Genomic DNA, 25701 nt, shown 5'->3' with positions numbered 1-25701 from the left:
TGTAAGTTGAATATTATATAAGGCATTCAAACATAAAAACGTCACATCTTTAATTAATTAAACTCATGTTTAACTCCCTCTTAATACCTATGTAGAATAAATTAAAAAGCATTATTATATATTCTGAAAAAAAGATTTTTCTAAGTATTTGTACTATCATTCATAAGAATAATTTACCACACATGAGGCTTGGAGGAGGTTAAGTTTATATTTTATGTTGCCAAGACCTTTGCAAACCTACTCTAGGAGGAATCACAACTGTTTATAAAAGATCTTATAAAAGCGATAGATGATGTAGACATACAAGTTCTAATTGTTTTGAGATTAACTTTAGGTAAGATACAGAAAAAATTAAGCTAATCATGTCTAACAGTTCAATTTCAAACCAAGTTTACTGACAGAGTTCCTCATTCACTTTCAGTAAGTGCCTTTTTCCTAGTCTGGGTGGTGTTCCCTTTGGAGTCTATCCTAGAAATCCTGGGCAACTATACACCGTGAATGAGAAACCAGTGTCACAGAGCACCATGTACACAGCTAGACCGTTTCTCTATAAACAATCTATGGAGTGGGTAGAAACTAGAGGGTCTAGAAGAAACCCACACAGACTCAGGAAGAACATTACTCACATTGTGTAACCCAAGCTCAAGATCAAAACCCTGGAGCTGAGGCAAACAACACTGTACCACCCAAGAGATCTTTATTTTGAATTTTTTCCTGGGTATTTAATCAATAGTATTACATGTATTTTGGAATATTTTGGATCAGTTGGACATATTTGAATTCATTTTCAGTTATAAGAGAAACAATGGCAATAAGAAATTGAAGTGATTTATATTTCCTTAGTGATATATTAGCAAGTCTGGAGGTGTCACAGCATTGGGTATGAGATCAAGACTCTAAGCAAATATTCAAATATGCTTTGTGAGAATGTCCTTTTTTGTTTACACGTATTAATTTCATAATTTTATGTAAATACATTGTATATTCTGTCTGTGACTACATAAAATCAAAGCTCTCTTTTTGTTTTTGCTTCCCTGTTCCTGATGATGAAATAAACAATCTCTGATCAGGCTGCAGAGAGCGTTTGAATTTCCACACATAGCTCCTCAACTTCACAGCTCTGATTGCAGTGTGAGGATTTTGACAAAATGTCAACAAAGTTAGATTCATGGAGCCACTCAAAATCCATCCCATACTGTAAGTGTTTGAGTAAATGGTGCTGGTGTCAAACCATGCAGGGTGTAAGTGTGAGTGTATGTCAGAGCTGCTACTGCTGTTCTCACTGTGCATTTCCATTTAGACAGCAGAACTCAGAACAGGCTCGCGAACAAACTGAATGGAATTTTGATCCCTTTGCTAAATCTGTCGCTAGTATAGCTGCCTATACTTTCTGGAATCCTGAGGTTTGCACATGTCTAACACTGTATAATTCATGATCAAGGTTTCATTTTCTTTTTTCGTTCTATTCCCTTTTTGTAACACTAACTGCATATCAATATTTAACAGCCTGAGAGCATCTGTGTATTCAGACACTTACTGTAAGCACAACTCAAGGGGCATGACCTCAAGCACATCATTCCGGAAGGTGGTTGCTTTCGTCTGGATCCTGGCTTACCGGAGATATTTTGGTCAGCTTATGTCAGCGTCAGTGTCCTTGAAGGTGGTGTAACAGTGCAGTGCTGTGTCAAGTCTTAACCATGAATTGCTTGAATAGGCATCTTGAAAAACCTCTGCCTGCCAGACAATTCTTCAGACTGAGACAAAGCCTCATCAGCTTGAATCAAATGCTCAGTGAAATTTATAATAGAATCTTCTAGAGTCTTTATTTTGCAGTCTCTTGAGCCTGTTGAAATAGAGAAACAGTTGTCTGATTGATTCAGCTATATCTGCGGTGATTTCTGTGCTCTGTGACAGCCTGTGAGTGGGCAGTAGAGCTGAATGTTTCTCAGTGCACTTGTAGCTAAGACCTGACTCTGCTGGCACATTTTGCCTGCATTTCCGTTCATTAGAGGCTCAGCAGGGGGAGAAGCAGGTTGGTGAGGACGGCATGCAAGGCGCAGTCATCAGGAATGTCCCACACTGGCATTCTGAGGCTGCAAGCTGTTCCTGTTCAAATTGCTGAGAGCGTTTCTGTGTGTGAGTCTGTAAGCGTGTGTGTGTCTGTGGGTGCCCATGTGCATCTGCGTCTATGCGCATTCTGTCCCTCCGAGCTCATTTTGTCAGCTGCTCATGACAGTATTATTCCACTTCATAGATTTACTCTTAACTGTCACTCAACTAGTGTTGCATTTGACAGTCATCACTCATGTCAGTATTCATGACAATTCAGTATTCATTTTCATTCTCAGATTATCCCTTTTTAGCAATCCAGTGCCCCATATCGTTTGTCCAATCAATTTAATGGACTCTTCAGCTTCAGAACAATACCGTAGAGAACTGAGTGAACCACGAGATCTTGTATTCAGTGTGAATACATCTGTGTGCTGCATGCTCCTATCTTTAGCTAGCAAAGGACCAGAAAACATGGTGAGGGTTCAGCCCGTTGCCATGGAGACTTTTGTACCTGCCTCAGGCTGCTGAATGATGGCATGAATGATGGGGAAAAGAGCGGGGGAGTACCCAGCTAAGAGAACACACTGTGAAACATTACATTCACCATAACATTTTACAGATCTATATTCATATACTTATAAAAAATAACTCTGTTCTAAGAGTGAATTGTTTTAGGAACCAGATTGTATAACAATCCTGCATTCTGAACCCACATATCTTGAAGCGTGGCTTGGTAAATCTGATCCCTTAAGTAATAACTCATCTCAAACAGCGGATGAGGCAATCATTTTTTGATGAGGTTTGTGCATTGGATCTATCATCTAAAAAGCTCTTGGCGAACACAAAAAGCATCATAATATTTTAATAACTTTTTTCTGAACTGTAGTGCAATGGTTGTTATGAAAATAAACATACTGCAGCACAGAGGCTTCTGATGCAGTCTCAGTGCAACTGTACAGGCGAAACTAATGAGCCAACTTGATTCCAAAGCACTGCCCTTTGTGGATAATTTTGGAAATGCTGCTTAGATAAGTGTGTGACTGTTAATATGATGATTTACAGTCGATGAACATGATCTGCATATCGGGATGTATTAGTATGTCTGTTTGTCTGTTGTTTGGCAGTATTATACTCACATATGGTCTGGCAGCCCAGTTCTGACAGGCTCAGGAGGAGCTTGGAGACCGGGAGAGAGGAAGGAGAGAGGGAAGAGAGGGGAGTGAGAGAGAATTAACCAACAGAAGAGAAGAAAGTGTGTGTATGTTAGTAAGGGAACATGGGGGCAGTCTGCCAGAGAGTGATAACCCCAGCTTAAATCTCAGCCCACATTACCTGCACTTCTACACACTCATTAGTACACACGCATGCGCACACACTCAGCTATGATGGACTGTAAACTGAGCAGAGCAAAGTGACTTCCCTCCAGTTTGTACTAACCAAAGATCTGATAGCAGCCACAAACTATTGGTAAGTCTATGCTTTTCTTTCCTTGTACTGAAATGATTGCGCTTAGTATATGATTGCTATTAATCAATAGTTTTTCTATTAAGGTTAATATCTGACTTAACTGTGTTGGTTGAAAGAAAAAAGTATAATTACTGGTATAGATGACATTGATTTGCTCTGAGCATGTTGTTTTTGATCCAGTAATCTTATAATTCTTTTAAGCTTGGCATGATTCCATGCTTGCCAACTGTCCCTGTGGGAGGTCTTTAATGCCTTTATAATAAGATTTAAAAGGGTCTGACTTTTGGTAACACATTGCTGTCATCTCAAGAGGCTTACAGAGTCACAGTGACGGCAGCACTATGTTTGGGGAGATCTCTCTACTCATCCCTACACGACAAAAGATAGACATACAGTATATATTTATTCTTTATTCAAATGTCCTCTGGGATTATCCTATTAAACCATTAGCAAAAAGATTAAAGACTGCAAATGATTGTCTCTTTATGTTAGGAAAGCTGAACAGAAACAAATAGAGGTAACTCTTTGCCATAGGAACAGATTTGCTGCTTTGTATCTTAAAAGATGCATGTGATACATTAGGCAAGCTAGAGATACAATCCGGTCTGTTGTGATTCCAGGGAAGATCAAGATTTATTATTTGATTTGATTGTGTTTTTTTTTTAATATTAAGTGCTCACCACACGATTAGAACCACATAAGACGACAGAGAGAATGTTCAGACCAGCTACTGACCCAAATCTCTCTTTATGTTGTGTTAAGAGAGCATGTCAGCGTGACTTGTAGTGGTTTTACATTTTGTTTTAAATAGCAGTGTCACTTGCTGACAGCCCTGAGGAGTGTACAAGATAATGTCTGTGTTCCACAGCTCAGCACAGCTGGACAGAAAAGGTATTTTCAGTTGCTCTCAGATCTACTGACAGCTTAGGCCTTTCTGACATAACCTTCTGTAGCGTCTCCTGACAGTTTTTTTTAATCCTAAACCACAGTGTAACTGATAAAATTGCAGGGCTTTACTTTTACAAGGCTATCTATCTATCTATCTATCTATCTATCTATCTATCTATCTATCTATCTATCTATCTATCTATCTATCTATCTATCTATCTATCTATCTATCTATCTATCTATCCATCCATCCATCCATCCATTCATCCATCCATCCATCCCTCCATCTGTATCTTCTATATTGCTGTCACTTCAGTTCCCTTGAGAATACAACTATCCTCTGTCTTCCAGAGTAGGAAGAAAAAGCTATTTTCTGATACTATGGGGGTCTAAGAATTTTATAATTGAGATGAGATTAACACTGCCTATATATGGACTCACTCACACAAAATAAATAGGAAAAAGCCTTGTACTTTTTATAATTACCCCATTCAGCAGGTGTTTTCCACTGGACACCCCGATATAAACCCTGGTGATGGACCTCACCCAATGAAAGGCAATCAATGTTATTCATTTGCTTGGATTATTGGTAGATGTGATTTTGATCATTAATACAGCTTAAATACTTGACAGACAAAATGAATTCATCCAAAAATTCCTGATTACAAGCTCATTGTTTTAACTGACAGAACTTGATCTGATAAAATCTCAATATTTTTAAACAGTGGAGTGCTAATTATAAGTTAAAAGTCACTAAAGCATGAGAACTTTTATCACTTTAAAGCTCATTTTAAACCTGATGTTTGGAAAGCTGAATCACACACAAAAGCTATTTTCAGCTGGCTAATGTATTTAATCAATTGTATACAGTGGTAATACATATGTGTAATCCTCAAATGATTCAATATAGACAATTAGCATGGTATACAGTTACATCCAATCTGAGTGTTTAGATACTCTCAAGCCCTTCCTGGTCCACTCATGAGGTGACCCTGAGGCCACATTCCCCTAGTCATTAACTTGGAGAAGACTATACCTTTTTTTGTTGAACTTCAGACTTCAATAATGTCTAGAAAAATAGCTACACACCTAAAAATCTTCTGTTAGGGCATTGTTTAAAATGTTTTAAACAACCATAAACCTACACTGATGAGGATGAAAGTCTTATAGTCACAGTGAGGAGGAGGAGGGTTAGAAAGCAAAAATCTATCCAAGATGCACATTTGGAGACCTGCAAGGTGGCAGCTTTCTGGGTCCCTCACTGTTAGCATGGTAGAAGATCTGTGTTGTTGTGGGCCTGTTTCTTTTATTATTATTTTGGCCAATAGCTAAAATTTTCTTGCAAGATTCAGAACATATTTAAATATTCAAATTTACATAAAAAAAGATTCATTGACAAAATAATCAGGCTTGTGGAATGGAATAATCGCAGCTTGCTGGATGAGCTAACAGCACGATCCTCAACTCATGTCAACACCCACAACATCAGAAACACAACATCACTTTTGTTAATATTCCAACATGATTACAAAAACATATTAGGAGAAGAATTGACATGTTTGAGGAACTACATTTGATTAATGAGCCTTATATTTCAATATTGGATTATGTTTTTTTTTTTAAATAAGTCTATTCTGAGGAGCAAGTGAATTTTATTTTAAATTCTGAATTTTAAAGTTTTAAAAATTTAATTTCTTAAAGGGGTCGCTGGTTCCAAAAGGATTGAGATCCGCTGGCCTAACTGACATTATGGTGGTGGTGATTTCCATATAATCAGAATGTCACACATATTAAATTGCCTAAATTACCATTGGAGAACCTTTTTTTAATTTGAAGTGTACATCCTGTGTATTTATACTATACATGCATTCCTTTATTTTTACTTCATGATGTGTCAGTGAAACATGAGAAAATTTTTACTTGTATTTGGTGTCAAAAAATATGCTAATGAGTTACCAATCTGAGGAGAACTTTCCCTGATGCATTGTTAAACATAACATACAATCTGTTGAAAGCAGATACACACATGCAAATATATGTATGTGTGTCTGTGTATTCTCAAAATGTATCTGAAGAGAAAGAGGTAATGTAAATAAAGTTCTTTAATCATGGAATGCAATTTTTGATGTATACTCTGTGACACATAAAATAATTCAGTCAGATGTGTACAATGTTTTGAGCCACAGAGACATGTCACCAATTTACTGAATAGTTGCATACTAATCATTCCACCCACGCACCAGAAACACTCATGTACACATAAACGCTGAACACCAACAAAAGTGCAAACTTGTGTAACACTTCACATAGTCAGTCTCAACAAATTTAGACTTAACTCAGCCAGGGTTCTATAATTCACTGCTGTTACTGAGCACAAGTCTGACAGGGGCTTTAAACCAGTTGTTATTCTGGTGTCATATGGACACTGTTCTCAGCCAAGAAGTAGCTTGTTTTCACTACAGTGCTGAGAGAGAGACCCAGACAAACACTTTAACATGCTGTAAATCAGTATACTGTAGATGCTCAACCCATTACGGAAATGTAGGATTTATGAATATATCAGATTTCTCTAAAGCATGGACATGTTTGGAAATATCTGATGCATAAATATCTTTAGGAATCTCTGCTGCATTAACTAGCCTTGAGGAATAGTGTTTGACATTACATGACTTTCCAGTACTTGGTGTAAATCAATGGCCTATTTATTTTCTAGTTCTATTATTGACTGGCATTCACATACATCACTGCGGAGGACTCTTATGTGGACAAGTTATATAACTGCACATTTGTTATTAGAATGACTTTTCTGACACTGAGCTTTGAGTGACAGACATGAGGCTTCACACCAGCAGACTATTACTAACATGAACAACATAGTCATCATCATTCTTCAAATCCAATCCATCATAAACTGGCCTTGGATACAGCACTTGGGTGCATAGGAGTAATATTTATAGATCAATCTACAGTGTTTGTTCTAGAAATGGTATGAAAGATTATCAAGGCTTAGAGTAGTGGGTCATATTCTTGGAACAATAATTTCTATGACAGAACCTTTACCATTATACGGATTAATTTACTGTTTGACATGTTTATACATTGTTTATGACATTGGCCACTGTCTTACTGATACACTGATATTTATTTGCCTTCTCCTGTTACTGGCATGGTATGCATTGCCACTTTACCCCTTGGTCATTGGCAGCCACTGAACTGAGAGAAACTATACTGTATCACTTCCCAAGTTGAGGTCTTAGTTTTCCAGGCTCATCTGCCTGAAAAAAATCTGATATGATGTGTCAGAAAAACAAATCAACTATGTCTACATTTTCATTTTGACAGTAAATTGTTAGCCCTCTCACTTCAACCCAGTCATCCCTCAGAGAAAACGCTGTCACACTCTTTTACCTTTTTTGACCCCCAACTTTTTCTTCCAAACCCCAATGATTTTCCAGCTTTAACCAACGAGACAATGTGCCCCCCTTCACCAACCATCCACCCACCCATAGTCTAATTTTGGCTTCTTTTCTCTTGCTTTCTGCCTGTACCCCATTCGTTCTCTGGCTGTATGCATCGCTCAGACTAAATTCTTTCTCAGCTCTTTGTTTTAGAGTCAGTATGGAGGAGGCTGACCTATTACGAGGGAGACTACAGGCCATCACAGTGAGTATAGTACTAGAAGTACTTGACATTTGAAATAAAATACTTTATATATAGCCATATTTGTATGCTTGCTCATTGATTTCTACTCGGTTTGCATGGCCTTTGCACTCTTAGAAAATGTAAAACCCTTATGCATTCTTCGGTTGTTCCCTTGGGTAAAAGCTACAAGGTTTTATTGCAGACCCTACTACAGATTGTTGTCTTCTCAGAAATGAATGTAGAATCATTTTATATTCTTTACGCATTTTAAAAGCTTTTCTGTAGTCTGTGAGATGAACGCAAGGATAACATTTTTACCTACAGTCTTATGAGCCACTAAAGCTAAATACCATGCCTCCTCATCTAAACATCTGAGAATAATAGATTCCTAAAAACATCCTGAAAGTTTTCATTAGGAAACACAGCTGCTATTATTCATTTCTTTAGTATATATCAACTTTCCTATTCCATGATCCAAAACTGACATTAAGGCAAGGCTCAATGGTTCTGAGGCCAAATTGTTTGCGACGTCACATGATTTCACGGCATAAAATACATCAGAGGATTTTAAATTGCATGAAAATGTGTCAAACCTCTAGAGATCCAGTATTTCAGACTAGTATTGGCCTCGGCAGTGAGACTTGGTATTGATTTAGAACATACTTAGTTTAATTCATAGCCATTTTGTCAATTTGCAATTGAATAATTAGATGATAGAAATCCGACTGTTCTCATCTTTGCATAAAAATGTCAATTATTATGGTAAAGCAAATTAATTAGTATTTTCTCTGTGATTTCTTTCATTTTCTGGAGATCTTGTTTTATATATTCTTGTTCCTACAAAATCATCTCATTTTATACCTTCCACATGGTTTAAAGCTACTGTTACCCAAACTTTGGAACAGGATTAGAAAACCTTCTCCATATTTTGCACATACCAGTAAGAATGCATAAAAAATCAGATATAACAAGTGACCATAGAATAAGTCCAGTGGAAAAATATACAGGACTCATCAGCTTAATAACTGTATAGATTTATTGGATTTTGAAGACTACAATGTTTTTGTTTATCTTTGTGTTGAACAGAAGAAAAGAAGAATACAAGAGGACATTGCAGAGAAACGGAGAGTGATTGAGGAAGAGAAATTAAAACTTCAGTATCTAAAGGTATGGCAGGTTCTACACTTGCACATCCTTGTATTATTTATTTGAGGTTTTGTATTTTTAAGCCATGACCTAGGTAATGACGGTAAACCAAGTACTTTTTCTGTTTTCCAAATAGAAAAAAGCCTTGCGAGAGCAGTGGCTCATGGATGGCCTGAGCGGTCAGAATGAGCAGGAGGAAGAGGCCATGAGGGCACAGGCTCAAGAGGAGCAGCAGCAGGTCACAGTCTTGCAACAACAAATCCACAGGTATTCCAATCAATACGACTGCTTCAGGGTTTTGGTGTTTGTTTCTTATATCCTGTTTATGAGTTCAAGTGTGGAACTCTTTATATGTAGCTTTTGCACAATTCAATTCATTAATTTATTAATATAATTTTAAAACATGTATTTATATGAGAGTCATGGGCGTAAACTACTTTTTGTCATTTTGGGGCAATTTGGGGATTCCACAAAAGCAGAATGAGATTCACAAGTGCAGAAGCTGTCAGTAAAAGTAGTATCAGGATGAACTGGGCAGGTCTGAGGAGTGAGAGGAGCCACAGGAGCAGAAGTGGGTCAAGATCAATCACCTGCATCATGTCAGGCAAAAGGAGTACAACTCAAGCGAGAGCGAGAGCGAGAGAGAGAGAGAGAGAGAGAGAGAGAGAGAGAGAGAGAGAGAGAGAGAGAGAGAGAGAGAGAGAGAGAGAGAGAGAGAGAGCGCAGATTATTAAGCATGTGCTGTAATCCAATGGCGTGCAAATGGGGTCTCCAGCAGGTCTAGCTATGACAGTATAACTAATGACAAGGTAAAATAGGCTTGAGGACACACAGGGATATCAATTTCTTTCTACTCCACAAACCTGAGAGGTGTGCAACAGCATCAGAATATCTTAATTTTCTAGAACTTTCAATAAGTATAAACTTCTTTACCTATAGCTTTACATTTAGGGAAAAAGGCTATTTTAAAAAAAAATAAAGAAATATGTTTTTAGTTTTTAGACTGGATTTAAGAAACAGTATTTTTAAGGCTGTTCAATAGTTCAGGGCTTTGCAGGAAGAAGATCTGCACCCTGCCATCGTCTTCTTTATTTTAGGTACTAATCAAATTATTCTGGAAAGGAAAAGGATTGGAAGGATTTTTTAAGCAGATTTACTCTCTAGTTATTACATATTCTGTCTTCTTGCATCAGTTCCACACTAACTGATAGATGACTGAACAATAAGGAATAAATAACTAATCAAGGATGCTATATTCATCTTCTGAGACCTAAGATTAAGTCAAGAAGAAATCTGACAGTCATGGTAAACACATTAGCAACTTCATCTCCACCTATCCATTAGCGTATTACATACTAGATGGTGCAGTCTAGAACCAGGTCACACTTCATGTCACCACATCTCCTCGTGTCTCACAGCTTGATTTCTTTTTTCATCTAAAACAAAAGGGAAATAAATTGAAATTACTTTAACCCAGAGAAGCTAGCTTAGTAAACTGTCCGGGCTCTGATCACTAAACGCAAAAAAAAGCATTCTGGACTAAATCTTTCCTGTCAGATAGAGGAACCAACTCATCTTTTTTTAAATAAATGTTTCTGACACTTCAAGTTCAAAGTCATGCCCCCAATCACAGCATGGCAAAACAAGTTCTCTTTTTCCACTCCATTGTTTAACTCTCTCTGACCAACAACCTGGAGAATTTGTTATAAAACAAATGGCATATGATCCCACGAAAATTATTATTAAAGCTTTCTGGGTTTTTTTTTTTTTTTGTGAGTGTTGGTTTAGTGAGTTCTGCATGCAAGGAATAACAGAGATTGATTGAATGATAGTGTGTATGGTTTTGGGAAATTTGTCCATCTATCTCATAAAAGTATTTTTTTTAATGGAAACAAAAATAAGAATGAAGATTTAGCTTTTTGCAAGTTATTAATATTTAGCTGTTACTGCAGGATATCACTTCTGGACTGTAACCTTTTTCTATTTTATTTATTTATTTATTTATTTGTTTGTTTGTTTGTTTGTTTGTTTGTTTGTTTGTTTGATTTTTTTTTTTTTTTGCAGAATAGAGCTTGAGATTGAGGACCTTGAAACAGTGGAGATGTCTATCTCAGCAAAAGAAGAGCTTATTTTGAAGCGACTGAAGGAGGTAGAGAGGACAGCTGAAGACATTATAAAGGTATTGCTTTTTATAGTTATTGGGGTTTGGTCTTCTGCCCATGTTTTGTAGGCTCTGAAGACTTACTGCAGCATTCTGGGTTACTTTTGCTGATGGCTGATGGTTGAATGGCGTAAGGTGTTTTTTGGTTGTGTACCAACTGTTACAAAACTGTTGTTTGAAATTTCATGGCTGTCAGAATGAACTGAAGACAGTTTGGCATTGGGTGGATTAATCATGTTATTTTGTTTAATATCTTGACATTAAGTTGTGTTTTTCTATCCACAAACTGTATTTCTACACAGGAAGTAAATGGTGATGTGCAAAGAGGTAAAATGCTTCCTTGTTCTGGCCATTAGAACTTTTTTGATAACTCCTGAGTACTACAAATCACCTGATTTTTTTTTTTGTAATATGTTATTTATTTTTATTTACAGAGATGATTCAATATATCTACTCTGCAATACCTGATATTCCTAAGTCATACACCCCAAACTTAATGAGAAGAGTCAACACTCCAGTAAAGGATTGTGGTAGTGAAGCAGAGAAAAAGGGTATGCTTTAACTTCTCTGCTTTACTTGAATAAAAATAATGGCCATTGCCATATATTAATAAAATGCATGGAAACACATTAAGCAACTTCAAGACTAACAACATCTTTGTACTCACAAACTTGTTAGTCATCTCTTAAATCCTACTGGGACATTTAGTGCTAAATTATAACTTCAATAAGGGCCAGTGCACATTGAGGGTAAAGCAGTAAATAATATAAATAAATGTCATGTAGAGAGTGATAACAGTAATTGACAGATAAATATACACTCAGTAATAAAATTAGAGGGATTTATGTCTACACCTTGGTCAATTAGTTCTGCATTTCCACTAAAAAAACAAAGATTTCATCATTCACTTTCTCTCATGCGGTGGGAGTTGAAATGGATGTGGAAGTTGGAGCCGTAAATGTGTTTTATTAATGAGGAAGGCAGATAAATACAAATCCTAATTCAAAATCAGAACAAGAAGGAGGCAGAGGTTGGTTGATCAGCAAACAACAGTAACAGGGATAATCTAAAACACATCAAAACCAGAACAAGTACAAAACCAGAACTTGGCATCACAGATCAGAACCACTCAACAAAGTCAGTCAACACAAACACAAGAGTAAAGCTTTCAAACTAATTATGAGGCAAACTAAAAAACAGCTGACAGCAATCAGGAAACATGTGGGAGACAACCAATGACAGTACAAGGGCAGAGATAGAACTCAAACCAAAATAACAACACACGTGGCAAACTAAACAGAACATACACACATGTCAAACTAAAAGTGCACAGCACAGTGCTGCAAGCTACTATAGACGCTGAGCTGCTCTGACATTATTTGAATTGATTTTGTTAGAAAAAAAATTATTTTAGTCATATAGTAATTGGAATTTAACTGTGTAGGCAAAAGTAGTTTTAGTTGTTAGTCTTTTAAACATCACAATAATGTTTTTAGCTCATGAAAAAAGATTTCACAATTTTTCCCATAAATTATTGAAATAAATTATTCTAAAAAAAAAAAAGAATTTTACATATTTCAGTTCCCTCATAAATACTATGGTAAAATAGCTGTTTTTCTTTGTTATTCTTTGATGCATGTTGGCTAAATAAAATATGTGACTATGACTTTATGTCTTTAATATAGCTTAAGCTTCAATGAGAGTCAGTGCATTGTGGCGAGGAAAAGTTCCATGAGCAGACATGATAGAATCTTTGAGAGAATCTGGATGTATAAAGGAAAGCATTGTACAGTAGGACTTTGTTCATTTCCATACAGCCTTGAATATAATCATATTAATAATATACATCATATACATCAATATACATCATACTTGATAATCATACTGGGAGGAGTGCATGATTTAATCAAAGTCATTTTAAATGACAAAAATACAGTATCCAGTCTGAAGCAAGTGAATCAGAAAAGTGACTCTTAGTCTCTTAGTTATCAAATTATTATTATTATTATTATTTTTTTTTTGGAAGAGGTGCATCTCTTTAGGATATTCACACACACTTGTGAGCAAAAGATCAATCATAACTACTGAGATCTCCAAACACAGACCGAACAGATCATAAGAAGAGCATCAGAATGAATCAGGCATGTTAGATGAGACAGGAGGCAATAGAACACGCTGCTTGACAGATAGAAAAAAAACACATTCTAAAGTACATCTTGTTCAGATGTGGACTGTGATTAAGTACTCCAGCAGGTCTAGCAATGACACAATAAAAACATGATGGCACGCTATGGAGAAAGCATCACACCGCTACTCTATCAACATACACGAGGCAAGGTTGATAACATCCATTTTTCATATACAAGACAATTAAATGTGCTTTACAAACAAAAAGGAACAGATATAAAGATAATTGAAAAATGTTTTTATTATTCTAGGCACAGACACAAAACCCCTCTAGATAGCCAAGCGCTGCAGAAGTCTAACCTGCAGGTCATTGAACATTTACCTGGAAAGATGTTCAAAACCCCTTGATTGGCAGTGTATAGAGTAAACCAATGGCTTGACTTGATCTAACATAGCCTTTTTCCTCCAGCCATGTATGCTATGAAGATCAGTGTGGAAAAAGATCTGCGCACAGGCAAGAGTCAGGTTTTCTCCTCTGCCACAGTCACCTCACATGATTTCCAACAAAAAGGTATCAAAGTCTATGATGATGGCAAGAAGTCAGTATATGCTGTACAGTCAGTGGGAAAGGAGTCTGAGGAAGCACTGGATGAGATGAGCTCTCTAGAAGTAGAGGAGCTTCTAAAAAAAGCCACAGCAAAGAAGGATCCAACTGATGTGGAGTATCATGAGCCTGTTTTTTCCAGTTCCTACAGCAGATCCTCAACTCCACAAAAAGTGGAGCGAGGGATGGTTAGACAAGATCCCAGTGGGTTCCTGCACGTACAGAGCAAGATTGCTAGCCCATTCCAGCCCGACCATCAAACCTCTCAATATCAAGAAAATGTCAAAGCCAGGCTTTCTCCTAATCCAGATCATGTGAATTTTTACATGAACAAGAATGCTGTAAACAGACAAAAAGCAAATATTACCCGAGGTTGTGATGGTGTGCACACAGACAAAGCAAAGCAGATGGAGGAGATTAAGGAGCAGAAAAGGCTCATTCCAGTGTCTGATTCAGAACTGGAATTGGAGAGGAACTCCACTTATTATCCAACAGAAGATGCTTACTTCAGTGCAGACAATTCTTCCCCATATGAGATGGACTGCAGTGAGCCTGTGACAATGATATTTATGGGTTTTCAGCGAGCAGAGTCGGATGAGGAAAATGACATGATCCAAGCTGAACTGGTAGTAATAGGCAATGATGAAGAGGATAATGAGGAACCATCTCTCTCATACCATCCACAAGGCTACCATAGCAAGGTCTTCCAGCCCAAGAATGATAATCTTCATCATTCAGAAGTCAGGCATGGTTTTACCAGAAGTCACAGCTCAGGAGAGCACCTGACCAAACACCAAACACAAAACACAGATACGTCAGGTATAATCAAACGGCAAAATGGCCTTGAACGGCATGTTGATGTATAGCATCTAACCCTTCTGTATTTGTATATGTGCTTTCAAATACTAGATTATATTTTACATGCCTGCTAAACTAACAATGCATGCCATGTTTGCGTTGTGACCTAACAGAGTCCTTTGTACAGTGAATTTATGATATTTTCTGATATGTAGATCTGAAACAAACAAAAAATTCATTCAAAATGTGACCATGGTTTATACAGAACACATAAAATATTGCATTGTGTGCTTCAGTAGGTGTGTTCAAATGTGTAGTGCCTCAGGATAGAGAGAGAGAGAGAGATTTAGCTCCTCTCAGTGGACACAATTAGTATGTAAATATCTTGTGACTGCATCACATAATAAACAAAATCAAATGCAGAAAGATTTCTGTGTTACAAAAACAACTTCTCTTATGTTTGAATATATATTAATTTATTACTTTGCCTGTTTTTAAATAATATAATATGTCTTCATTATTTTGCCTAATTAAATACCCTTTAAAAATGCTTCCCCTACATAACTACACACACACACACACACACACACACACACACACACACACACACACACACACACACACACACACACACACACACACACACACACACACACACACACACACACACACACATATATATTAATAATAAAGGAAGGACATGTACTGATTCAATTTTATTTCATGGCCATTTCTTCTTCTTCTTCTTCTTCTTCTTCTTCTTTTTTTTAATATAATTTCTATTGTGTCGCTTGCTTTTTCTGGGTCCAAGTACTCAATCATTTTCTTCACGTCATTTTGTTATTTTTCCCTCCCTCACACATCCACAGGGCCAAAGTGGGATTGAACATCTGTCTGAGTCTTTTGTGAAAGAGTAACACAGTATTTCTCAGTCTTTCCATGCCCTTGCTGTCCATCATCCTTAATTGAACAGTTTGTCCTTCATCACTTTCAAGGCAGACTGACTGTTCAAGAGACATTTCAAAACAGCTGCATGAAAGTCGGTTACATAACCAATAAAAATATGCATTGTACAATCACAAAGAGAACAGAAATGTGATAGATTACAAATGAATATATAGTTTTCATTCTGTCTGTCCATTTTCTAACAGGAGATAAGACTATTGAATGTATTCATTGCGTTCCCTTTTTCCCCACAGTCCTGACATTGAAACAGCCTCAACTAGGAACATGTGCAGTTCCCTCACAGCGAGTTCTCAGGCTCCCATATCCAATGAAGACATAATAAGAAAGAACAGACATAAGAATTGAGTGTCCCCTACAGTAGAACAGAGAATGAGTGAAAAGAATATGAAAAGAAGAAATATGAGAACAGATTTTCTGCTTCTAAAATGATTTCTGTTTCCATCATTATAAAGAGAGCACATGAAAAATATAATTTTAGGAGTTTTTGAAATTTGACTGTGCAGCGCATCTTTTGTTTGTTAAGTGCCTTTTTTTTGCATTTGTATAAACATAAAGTTATATTAATAATATTCTTGTGAGAAATTGCAATACCTTTTATTTGTAATTGTACAATAATGTTTGTGTTTGGATGAAATAAACATAGTATGGTGATGAGCAGACTGATGGTCCTATTAAGCTATTTTATCCACAGTACACTATCAGGATGATGTAGAAAAAAACAGCATAGCGCTGTGCTGTTTCTACAGGGATTCGTTAATGACAAATGCTAAATTTGACTTTAATTTTGACTCTTGAGTTTAACTCTGTTATAGACACTCTGGGTAGTTTAAATAGGTAACATCTCTAGAGTAAATATTTATTTATCTATCTATCTATCTATCTATCTATCTATCTATCTATCTATCTATCTATCTATCTATCTATCTATCTATCTATCTATCTATCTATCTATCTATCTATCTATTTATTAGTTAGTTTGTTTGTTTGTTTGTTTATTAGAATCATTTTCCAGTACCTACAATAAACACAGCATTATAGGTACAAAATACATTAACAAACTGCACCAGCAAAACCGAATATCACATTTGGACTTTAATGGATTTGATGCTCTTTTTTTTGGTTTTTGTTGTCATTTTGTTGCCATGCTTCTGAATTTGTTGTTGTGATTCTGGTTTGGTTGTTGCGTTTTCTTAGTTGTTAATGTGATTTGCACTTTGGGGGTACTGTACATATTAACTTTTTGTGGGGCATGTGGTAGTTTGGAAGATTGTGCGATCGATTCCAGGTCCACCAAGCCCGTAACGATCAATTGCACATTTGTATATAAAAAAAAGAGATAATGTAAGTCGTTCTGGATAAGGGCATCTGCCAAATGCTGGAAATGTAATGTATTTAAATACTAATACCTAAATGCTAAACTTTTTTGCAGCAACTAGAAATACTGTACAAAAGCCTTTACCTGAAATGAATGAGAATGCACCGAATAGCCTAAAATATTTTTGGACTGTGTGTGATGATGTATGAAGAGGAAGTGAAATTTCAGAATTTCATCATTTTGATTTCATCAGCTTGAATTTTGTTTGCTAATATTATTTTAGGCAGACTATTCGTGTATCCCAGTTTGAAAGCTACAACATTTTAAAATACAACAATAATGCCAGGTTCTTTTAGTCATTCATAATGATTATCACTACCCTTTAGTTTATTTTAACAGAGCTTATATTGGTTTACTCTTTGTTTTTCATGAGCATCTTGAATACTACTTACCTGAATTAGGAAAAGTTTGATTGCAGCAAAATGTAGCAACATCCACCCTTTGTGAATGAAATGAGAAATCTCCAGATTTATAGATCCTTAAATAACATTTATTATTGAATAAGAAATACTAAGCATGTTTAATCAAGACAATTCCTGCATCTAACTAACAGCCTCAGTGTTCTGAGTGAGTGTTATTAACAGGAAGAAATCTGAACTCACATATCTGGTATTTGCTTGAGAATGTCAGTTCGAGCTAAATATCTGCATTCCTTGCTGACAGTTTGCGAGACCTCCTGTGAGAGTGTTAGTGTGCATGTATTTGTGTGAGTGTGTGAGTGTGAGTGTGTAATGAAGCAGCAGAGACAAACTGCTCAGCTATTGGCTGCGCCTCACACGTTCAGTGTGAGTTGCGTCTCTGTGGCTACAGGGAAGAGCATCAGCTTAGCACTCTCCACTCTACTGCTGCCACAGAGCAAGGTAGGACAGACACAGCCACACTCACAGCCAACTCATTCGCTTCACTTCACAACTACACCTAGCTAATCAAGTGACCTGTGCCGGTGTGTTTTGTAGGAAGGGTGATGAGCTTTTGAGCTTATGCAGTGCTATTGGTAGGCAGCCCTGTGTGGAGAGACCACAGTAAAAAACAGATATGACTTTAAGCTGACAGTATTGTTAATGGGGCAAGTTTATAGTACGATATTTGTATATGGATTGCATATGTGTCTATGTAACATTTCTTATTTTTCTGTGAATGTGAGTTTACCCTTTTTTGCTGCAGCTTTATCAGGCATTAGAGAGATATTATTTTGCATTTTGGGGGAATTATTTGGGAAAAATTCATTTGCAAAACATATTTTAAACCTTTGAACGTTTAATGCATGTTTTATTATAGACATTATTTAGGGGAGAGATAATTTTACTTAATGTCATATAATTGCATCATTTTAGAAATAGCAGTCAGACAGATAGATAGATAGATAGATAGATAGATAGATAGATAGATAGATAGATAGATAGATAGATAGATAGATAGATAGATAGATAGATAGATAGATAGATAGATAGATAGACAGATAGACAGATAGATAGATAGATAGATAGATATAGATAGATAGATATTATAGGAATCCAAAATAGAACACATTCCAAAAATTATATATATATATATCTATATATATATATATATACATAGATATATATATATAAAGATAGATAGATAGATAGATAGATAGATAGATAGATAGATAGATAGACAGATAGATAGATAGATAGATAGATAGATAGATAGATAGATAGATATTCTATCTATCTATCTATCTATCTATCTATATATATATATATATAATTTTTGGAATGTGTTCTATTTTGGATTCCACATTTTCTCTGCACCCATCAGCATGATTATTAATAGAAGTGAAAGTTGCAAAGTTGCACAGTGTAAGAAATAACTGTATATTCTATTGAAAATCTTGTTAGCAATTTCCTGTGTGATGCCTTAAGTGTACATATCCAAAAATGCCAAAATGCGGATTTGAAAATCAGAGTCAGATGGGATGGCAAGTCGTTGAAACTGATTGCAGATGATGAGTTTCTGCTTCTCTCTGCTCCCTCATTAAAAAAGCAGAGTGCAGCAGTCTTGGCTTTCGAACATCCACAAGAATGAGAGATATTTTATACTCACAGCATTGGATGTCAGCCACCTCTGTAACAGATGAAGCTGAAATCATAATCACAGCTAAGCATGAAAAATAATTTTGGAAATGTCACATAATAACCAGAAAATGCTATATATTGTTACATATAATGCCAGAAAAAACATTACAGGGTTCAGTGTCAGTACATTTACTGGATTGTTTCACAGCAATTCTTTTCTGACTGTTCTCTTGTGAAACTTGTGAAACATGTGCCCCTGCTGTGTGGTGACAGATGGAGCCTAATCAAGCTGTCTCTTAAGGCTGTGAGCTTTTCAGAAAAGTGGCTGGCTGGAGTTCTGAATGGCCAGCCCACGCACTGCAGGGTCTCTTTCACATCAACTCTGCTTATGATTCAGGTTATTGTGCTTGAGAAAGCAAAATGTCCTTCAAATTAAAAAGCAAGCTAACGCACCATCAGTGCTCTCAGTGACGCAGGCACAGTCTGAAGATTCTGTGTGATCAACTGAATTGTGAATCTCTCAGTTGGAAGATGCGCTGACAGAACGGAAAAACTTTTCCGAAAATTGTAACCTTTTTATCTAACCGCCGGCCAGATCCCGGGACCACGTTAAAAAAGCTTACAAATCCATACACGTTACACAATCAGTTATTGACCACATAGCTCATTATGGAAAGTTTAGAGTGAAAGTATTGCCTAAGGTAGCATGCATCACAGTCCCAAGCATACATATAATGGCATATCTGCCAATAACTCGATGTTATCCTGAGTCATTTACTTGTCAACACTAGCTTAAATGTTCATGTATTTATCCTGAAATTGAAATCAGAGAACATACAGGTATTGAGAGGAGAATATTTACTTAGCAACAGGATAGAGATGATCGCCTGCTGGCTGTTCTGGCTGGAGATCATGGTAGGTGTTTGGCTGCAGATATACCTCTGTTACACTGAGTCTGCCTTCAGTCCTAATGTCACTGAATTATTTATTGCATACTGATTATTATGACACAAGCACTGAGACTAAGAAGCTGTGAGCATGGACGTTTACTCACCAGCTGAGCTGTTATACCTTCTGGGCTGTTGCCATGGTACTCAGCACTTTTCCCTGTCTGTTGTTTTCATTGTGCTTTATGCTTTTTGTAGGGTTTCATTTAATTGAAAATGTATAGAAACACAAATGGAGACATTTTATATCTTGTTCTTTTTATTATATTTGAGTGCTTGAGTGGATAAGAGGTATTTCCGAAAGATATTTTTGTTGAAGTATTACCTGGGAACAAAAAATGATAGATATGTGTATAACTATAGATTATTAAACAGTGTCTGAACCTTTTCTTTGGCTTGTGATGGTACAGCACAAAAATGTCAATGAAAGTCATTTCCCGATAGCCAACAGAATCTGTGTGTATTCTTTTGTAAAGCTGGGATTGAATCCAGTGGCTATAGTGAGAAAGAGTTTTAGCATTAGGCTGCACATTACACTGACACTTGGCACGGGGCAACGATGAGTTCACTGTTAGTTTGTTTGCTCTTCCTGTAATCAACCTAAACTCAAATGTCATTATCAAACACCCAAACAATAGGAGCAAAAGTAGTATGTGCTTGACATAAAGTATTTAATTTGTGAATTTCAAGCCCTCACAATGGGAATATGAAACTAAATACAGTAAATACAGGAAATGTATTAAACACTGGCTAATCCTACTTAGCTCAGCTTTGTGTATTAGAACAAGATAGGAACATTTCCTCATGGGCTTCTGCTTGGCTTCATTCACTTCTTCTTCAGCTAAACAGAGGCAAAGGCTAATAAGATGCAAGGACCCCGATGCATCATACAGTATGTGGGCGAAGAACCTTTTTTGCACTCTTACATAATGGAACCATTTAATTCTATCAGGCTTCTGCTTTTCCTTGCTCGAAGCCACGGAGTGTGTGAAATGATTCATTGCAATAGTAAACAATTTTTTTTTCATTTCCTGTTCTATATAATCTGAAATCCATTATTTGAAGGGCTTTAAGCAAAATGAAATATTGTTTACAATTGTGGTCATGAGAACAGCTGTTCACACAATTGTAACAGGGAAAGAGTTGAACCAAGAGGTGAATCCGATGCATTTTCTAGAAAAGGTCATTTGTGTTTTTGATGAGAAAAAAAAGCTTTGGGGTAGCAAGTCATGACCTTTCTGTCAGGACATGACATATGGTCATGACACCTACCAGGTAAGGGATCCATAAATATACTAGAAGCATGCAAGCATAAATAAGCAAAAAAGCATGCTTGGATCTCACACATTTTGTCATGTTATTTCCAAACATATGCAAGTATTCATGTTAATGAATCATGTTCATGTCAGTAGCTATGTAGGTAAAATAATATAATTTTGTGTGCTTAATATTCACCTGCCTGTTAAAGCCCCAGTAACTACTAATACTAAAGATGACTGCTAATTGGGACTTATTGTGTAATATGGGACTTATATGTGTACAGTATATAAAATACATTTATGTATTTTTCTTTTTGCTTTGTAGGGAGCTGCAGGTGGCAATCCAGAATCTGGTGGTGGCACAGAAGTGAATGACGCTTTCTTACCCATTGAGAATCAGACACAAACAGAACTTAATACAATCTCCAAGTCAGTCACCATGGAGACAAGTGAGCAATCCAACACAGGAAACATCCCAGACTATGAGATGGACGTCCAGGAGACCATATTAATTGAAAACCAGGACACGAGTGCTGAAGAAGAACAGGCTTGCAATGATGATATTCTTTTTGAATCCCTGAGTGCCAAAGTAGCTGATGCCATTTTAGCAGATTTGCCTCCCACAGTGACAAATGGTGATGAATTTGAAGACATGCCCTCCCCGAAAGAAGCTTTAGTATTGGAGGACACAAATGGTGAGCTAAATCGCAATGAATCTATTACCTCGTCTGTGTCTGATACACCATCTAGTGCTGAGAGCATGTATGAGAATGAGGCCATGCAAAAAAGACAGGATTCAGTAAAAGAGGAACCGATGAAAAATATTGTGACTGTAATAGAAGATGCCGAGGATGCTGATATACTAAATCCATTAAAAGCAGAATTCCATGAGGATATCCTAGATGGCTTAGGCTGTGAAGTAGATGAATCCATGTTGGAATCATTCATCCAGGAAGAAGTTATGTCAGACATCTCAAATGAGTCTGGTCAAAATCCTGAAGATTTGGAGGAGTGTCTATTGGTAGAAATTGCTGCAGCATCATCTGACAGTGAGACAGATGAGAAATGGAGAACAATATTTTCTTCCTCTATTAATAAGGAGGATGATGACTCCTATCTTGACAGCCTTCAGCTAAGTGCACAAGAGCTATTCATTCAAAAGCCTGAAGTAAAGACTGTTGAAAACCAGTTAGATGCACAGGATGAGCCTGAGCAGGATATGCCTGTAGAGGATGCTGTGTTGGAGCAACCTGAAATTTCTCCAACTTATGCCCTGCCTGCACAAGAGATCTTGTATAATCCCTCTACACTATTCCATGGCTTGTCCAAAATATCTGAGGATGAAGAGGAGCTCGGGAAGGGTTCTGTAAATCATAAAGAATTTTCATCTACTTCTGTCAAGTCAGACACAAACAAGAAAATACCAAAAGATTACTGTGTGATTCAGGAGATGAAGAGTGAAAATGTCAGCACAGAGCACGTGGATTTCAGAGTCGCACGCAATCAGTGGCTGCAGATGGAGGAGCAAACAAAGAACATCACACATCATCCAGTCCTCAGGACTGGGCCCAGCCAGGGCAATCACAGCTATATGTACACACCAGTGCGCAACATTGACAGACAGAAGAGGGATGCCGAATTAGAGAATTTAGCACTTGGCAGAGACTACCAACATGCCCAGTTTAGCCCCTGCTCAGAAGATTCAGGAGTAGATGATTCTAGTTTCAGGTCACCTTATGATGACCCAGAAACCCCAGTAGAAAAAGAGATTCGCTCTGTCATGGAGAAAGAGGAAATCCTGAAACGTGAATGGGCAATGTCCAAATCATACATAAGTGACTGTGTGCCAGGAAAAGGAAAACCTGTCATCTTGAACCCTGGGAAATTGTGTCAAGAGGTTGACGAGAAGAGAAAGATGCTTGACCATCAGGAAGATGACTGCAGATTATCCTCCAGCACCCAGATGCCATCGTTCATCATTACATCCTCCCCAACAAGATCACAGAAGCACGAAATGGCAGCCAACAATGTCATTATCCTTGAACCTGAATCTTGCCATCAAAGTCCACGCCATTCTGGAAAGCTGGTGACATCTAAATCTGCTGACTGGAAATCAGAGGAAAACCCCAGCGTAATCATACTGGAAACATCAAACCTAATTATTCGAAGTGCATCAGAGTTAAACCTGAACTTGGTAACTGAAGAGAAAACCTTTCTCAATAACCCGTTTTTCAAGTTGCGGTCCCGGAGCTCCCTCTCTCTGGTTGATGAAGAGATTAAGATGGTAAAGCAACGAGAGGAAGAACTGAAAAGACAAAGAGCAAGTCTTTACTCTAAAGAGAATTTTCTTGCTTCTCCAAATCTCCTGGACAACCCATTTGACAAACAAGGTTTGTGTGTCTTCATAATTAGAACATAATTAATATGATCTAGAATTCACTCAAAAAAACCCTTAAAGATTCTTGGCCTTGTTGGCAAATATGCATCATGCATTTTTTTACATTTAGATAAATGCTTATAAATTCATCAATTGTTTGTTTTTAGATGATATCCCTATCAAATGTAAATCATCCCCCTCATCACCTATGAAGACATATAAGATGGATCGATCAACACTATCCTGTGATAACAGAGTGAGTTCTAGTCAACCTAAATGTTATTAACACTATATGGCCAAACATTTGTGGATTTCTGACCATCACACTCTTTTGTGTGCTACTAAGTTTCCTTGTTTTTCTTCTTCTTTTGGCCGCTCCCTGTTCGGGGTCGCCACAGCGGGTCACGTGGTCCGCATAATTAGATTTGACACAGGTTTTTGCCTGGATGTCCTTAATGACACAATCATCCCATTTTTATCTGGCTTGGGACCAGCACTGATAATTAACTCTTTAGTGGCTGGGTCAGCATTCCTGGGTCTGGAATTGAACCTGAGCCATTGCAATGAGAGCACATTCTCCAGCTGCTGGACCACCAGGAGATATGTGCTGCTGCTACAGTGCTACTATTCCTAATTTAGAAGGGTATGCCATACTTGCTGAGGTTGGTGTGGAAGCACTCACCTACCCAGTGCCCCAATCTCAACCCACTTGGGAACACCTTGGGAATATACTTGACCACCAATTGTACCCCAGGCCCAACATATCAGTGCCTGATTTCACTAATACTCTGCTGGCTGAATGGCAAATCCAAACAGCCACGGTCCAAAATCTAGAAAGCTTTACAAAAAAGATTTACTTATAAGGTTATTTAGAGGAACTAAACTTCAAATGTGATTTTCAAAAAGCACATATGAATTTGATGGTCAGGTGGCCAAATAGTGTATCTTCAGTGGTTGTTGTTTTTGCTTATATAAAATGAAAAATTCTAAAATGTAAAACTGAAAATATGGTTTGTCAAGTTTGTTAATCTAAATATACTTTAACCATTTGCTTCCATAGTTCCCTGAGACCTACTCTGGTGGTCGTCGTAAAAGTGCCATGGCTCTGCGGTGGGAAGCAGGGGAGTTTGCGAATCACTAGAGAGGAACAGACTAGATCTCAAACAGTAATTATCCATGTTCTTTGTAAGAAACTTCAAGCAGTGTTACGAACTGATCCTGATTTCATCATAAGCACATGCTGTTGCTTGTGTGATATTTGCAGCTTTTCATTCATGTTCTCTCAAAGGCAGGAGATCTGAGGGCTTGCCATGATGCCTGAATGTTAGCTGAATTGTAGTTGTTCAGTCTATGCTTGTTCTTGTCATAAATGTCCAGAAAGATTTTAAACATATTTTATTGTAATGTCTTAGTACAGAGTTCAGGAAAATGTGTCCTGTATTTTCATACTGTATTTTCCTGTATGTTGATTTAACCCTGGGCTATACTGAAATATGTGACACTATAGAGATTACATTGGCTATTTCTGCCTCCAATCTGCACTACAGTGAAGCCAACCTTTTACCTGAAAGTTAGAATTTGTTACAATACAGGTACTGTCTTTTTATGACAAGATCATTACCTTTTAATATAGTTATCATAAGAGACCCAACATGAGATAGAGTAACTTGAATAATGAACACGGATATTTAACTGCTTTATTGTGTAAATGGAGAACCCATTATGTAATGCTTTCCTATTTGTCTAAAAACATATTTGTATGCTCATGTGACTCTGTTTTAGTCTAAAAGTATTATGGCTATAAAAGTATTGCTAGTTTGTATTCAGGTACGTCATCATTAAGTACACATATG

At 37.0% G+C, this 25701-nt stretch overlaps 1 protein-coding gene across 5 annotated transcripts; it reads left to right on the top strand.

Annotated features, from left to right (window-relative positions):
• The first annotated feature begins 3054 nt into the window (after nt 1-3054).
• On the top strand, nt 3055-25001 carry palmdb (palmdelphin b). Of its 5 annotated transcripts, none has more exons than XM_027149574.2 (10): nt 3055-3519; nt 4331-4410; nt 8006-8070; nt 9136-9216; nt 9332-9462; nt 11260-11374; nt 11659-11683; nt 11791-11907; nt 13953-14906; nt 16085-16672. In XM_027149574.2, the coding sequence occupies exons 2-10, from the start codon at nt 4371-4373 to the stop codon at nt 16168-16170; spliced, it is 1614 nt and encodes a 537-aa protein (XP_027005375.2). In that variant the 5' UTR covers nt 3055-3519; nt 4331-4370; the 3' UTR covers nt 16171-16672. The 5 variants fall into 5 exon arrangements, with proteins under 5 accessions (XP_027005375.2, XP_047667367.1, XP_047667364.1 ...); XM_047811411.1 differs by lacking the exon at nt 16085-16672 and adding an exon at nt 21797-22479 and having other exon boundaries at nt 3061-3519; XM_047811408.1 differs by lacking the exons at nt 11659-11683; nt 11791-11907; nt 13953-14906; nt 16085-16672 and adding exons at nt 21797-23861; nt 24016-24104; nt 24909-25001 and having other exon boundaries at nt 3219-3519.
• Nucleotides 25002-25701: the final 700 nt, after the last annotated feature.

Source organism: Tachysurus fulvidraco, chromosome 3 (assembly GCF_022655615.1).
Source record: "Tachysurus fulvidraco isolate hzauxx_2018 chromosome 3, HZAU_PFXX_2.0, whole genome shotgun sequence".
NCBI lineage: Eukaryota > Metazoa > Chordata > Actinopteri > Siluriformes > Bagridae > Tachysurus > Tachysurus fulvidraco.
The sequence above is the reverse complement of the archived record's forward strand: the minus strand, read 5'-3'. Positions and strand labels throughout refer to the sequence as shown.

Excerpts from the sequence above, each read along its gene's own strand:
- palmdb (XM_047811408.1), top strand. The coding sequence starts at position 4,371 with ATGTCTGTGTTCCACAGCTCAGCACAGCTGGACAGAAAAG. Across the intron at positions 8,071-9,135 it reads GGAGACTACAGGCCATCACA|AAGAAAAGAAGAATACAAGA; the intron begins GTGAGTATAGTA and ends TGTGTTGAACAG. Across the intron at positions 11,375-21,796 it reads CAGCTGAAGACATTATAAAG|GGAGCTGCAGGTGGCAATCC; the intron begins GTATTGCTTTTT and ends TTTGCTTTGTAG.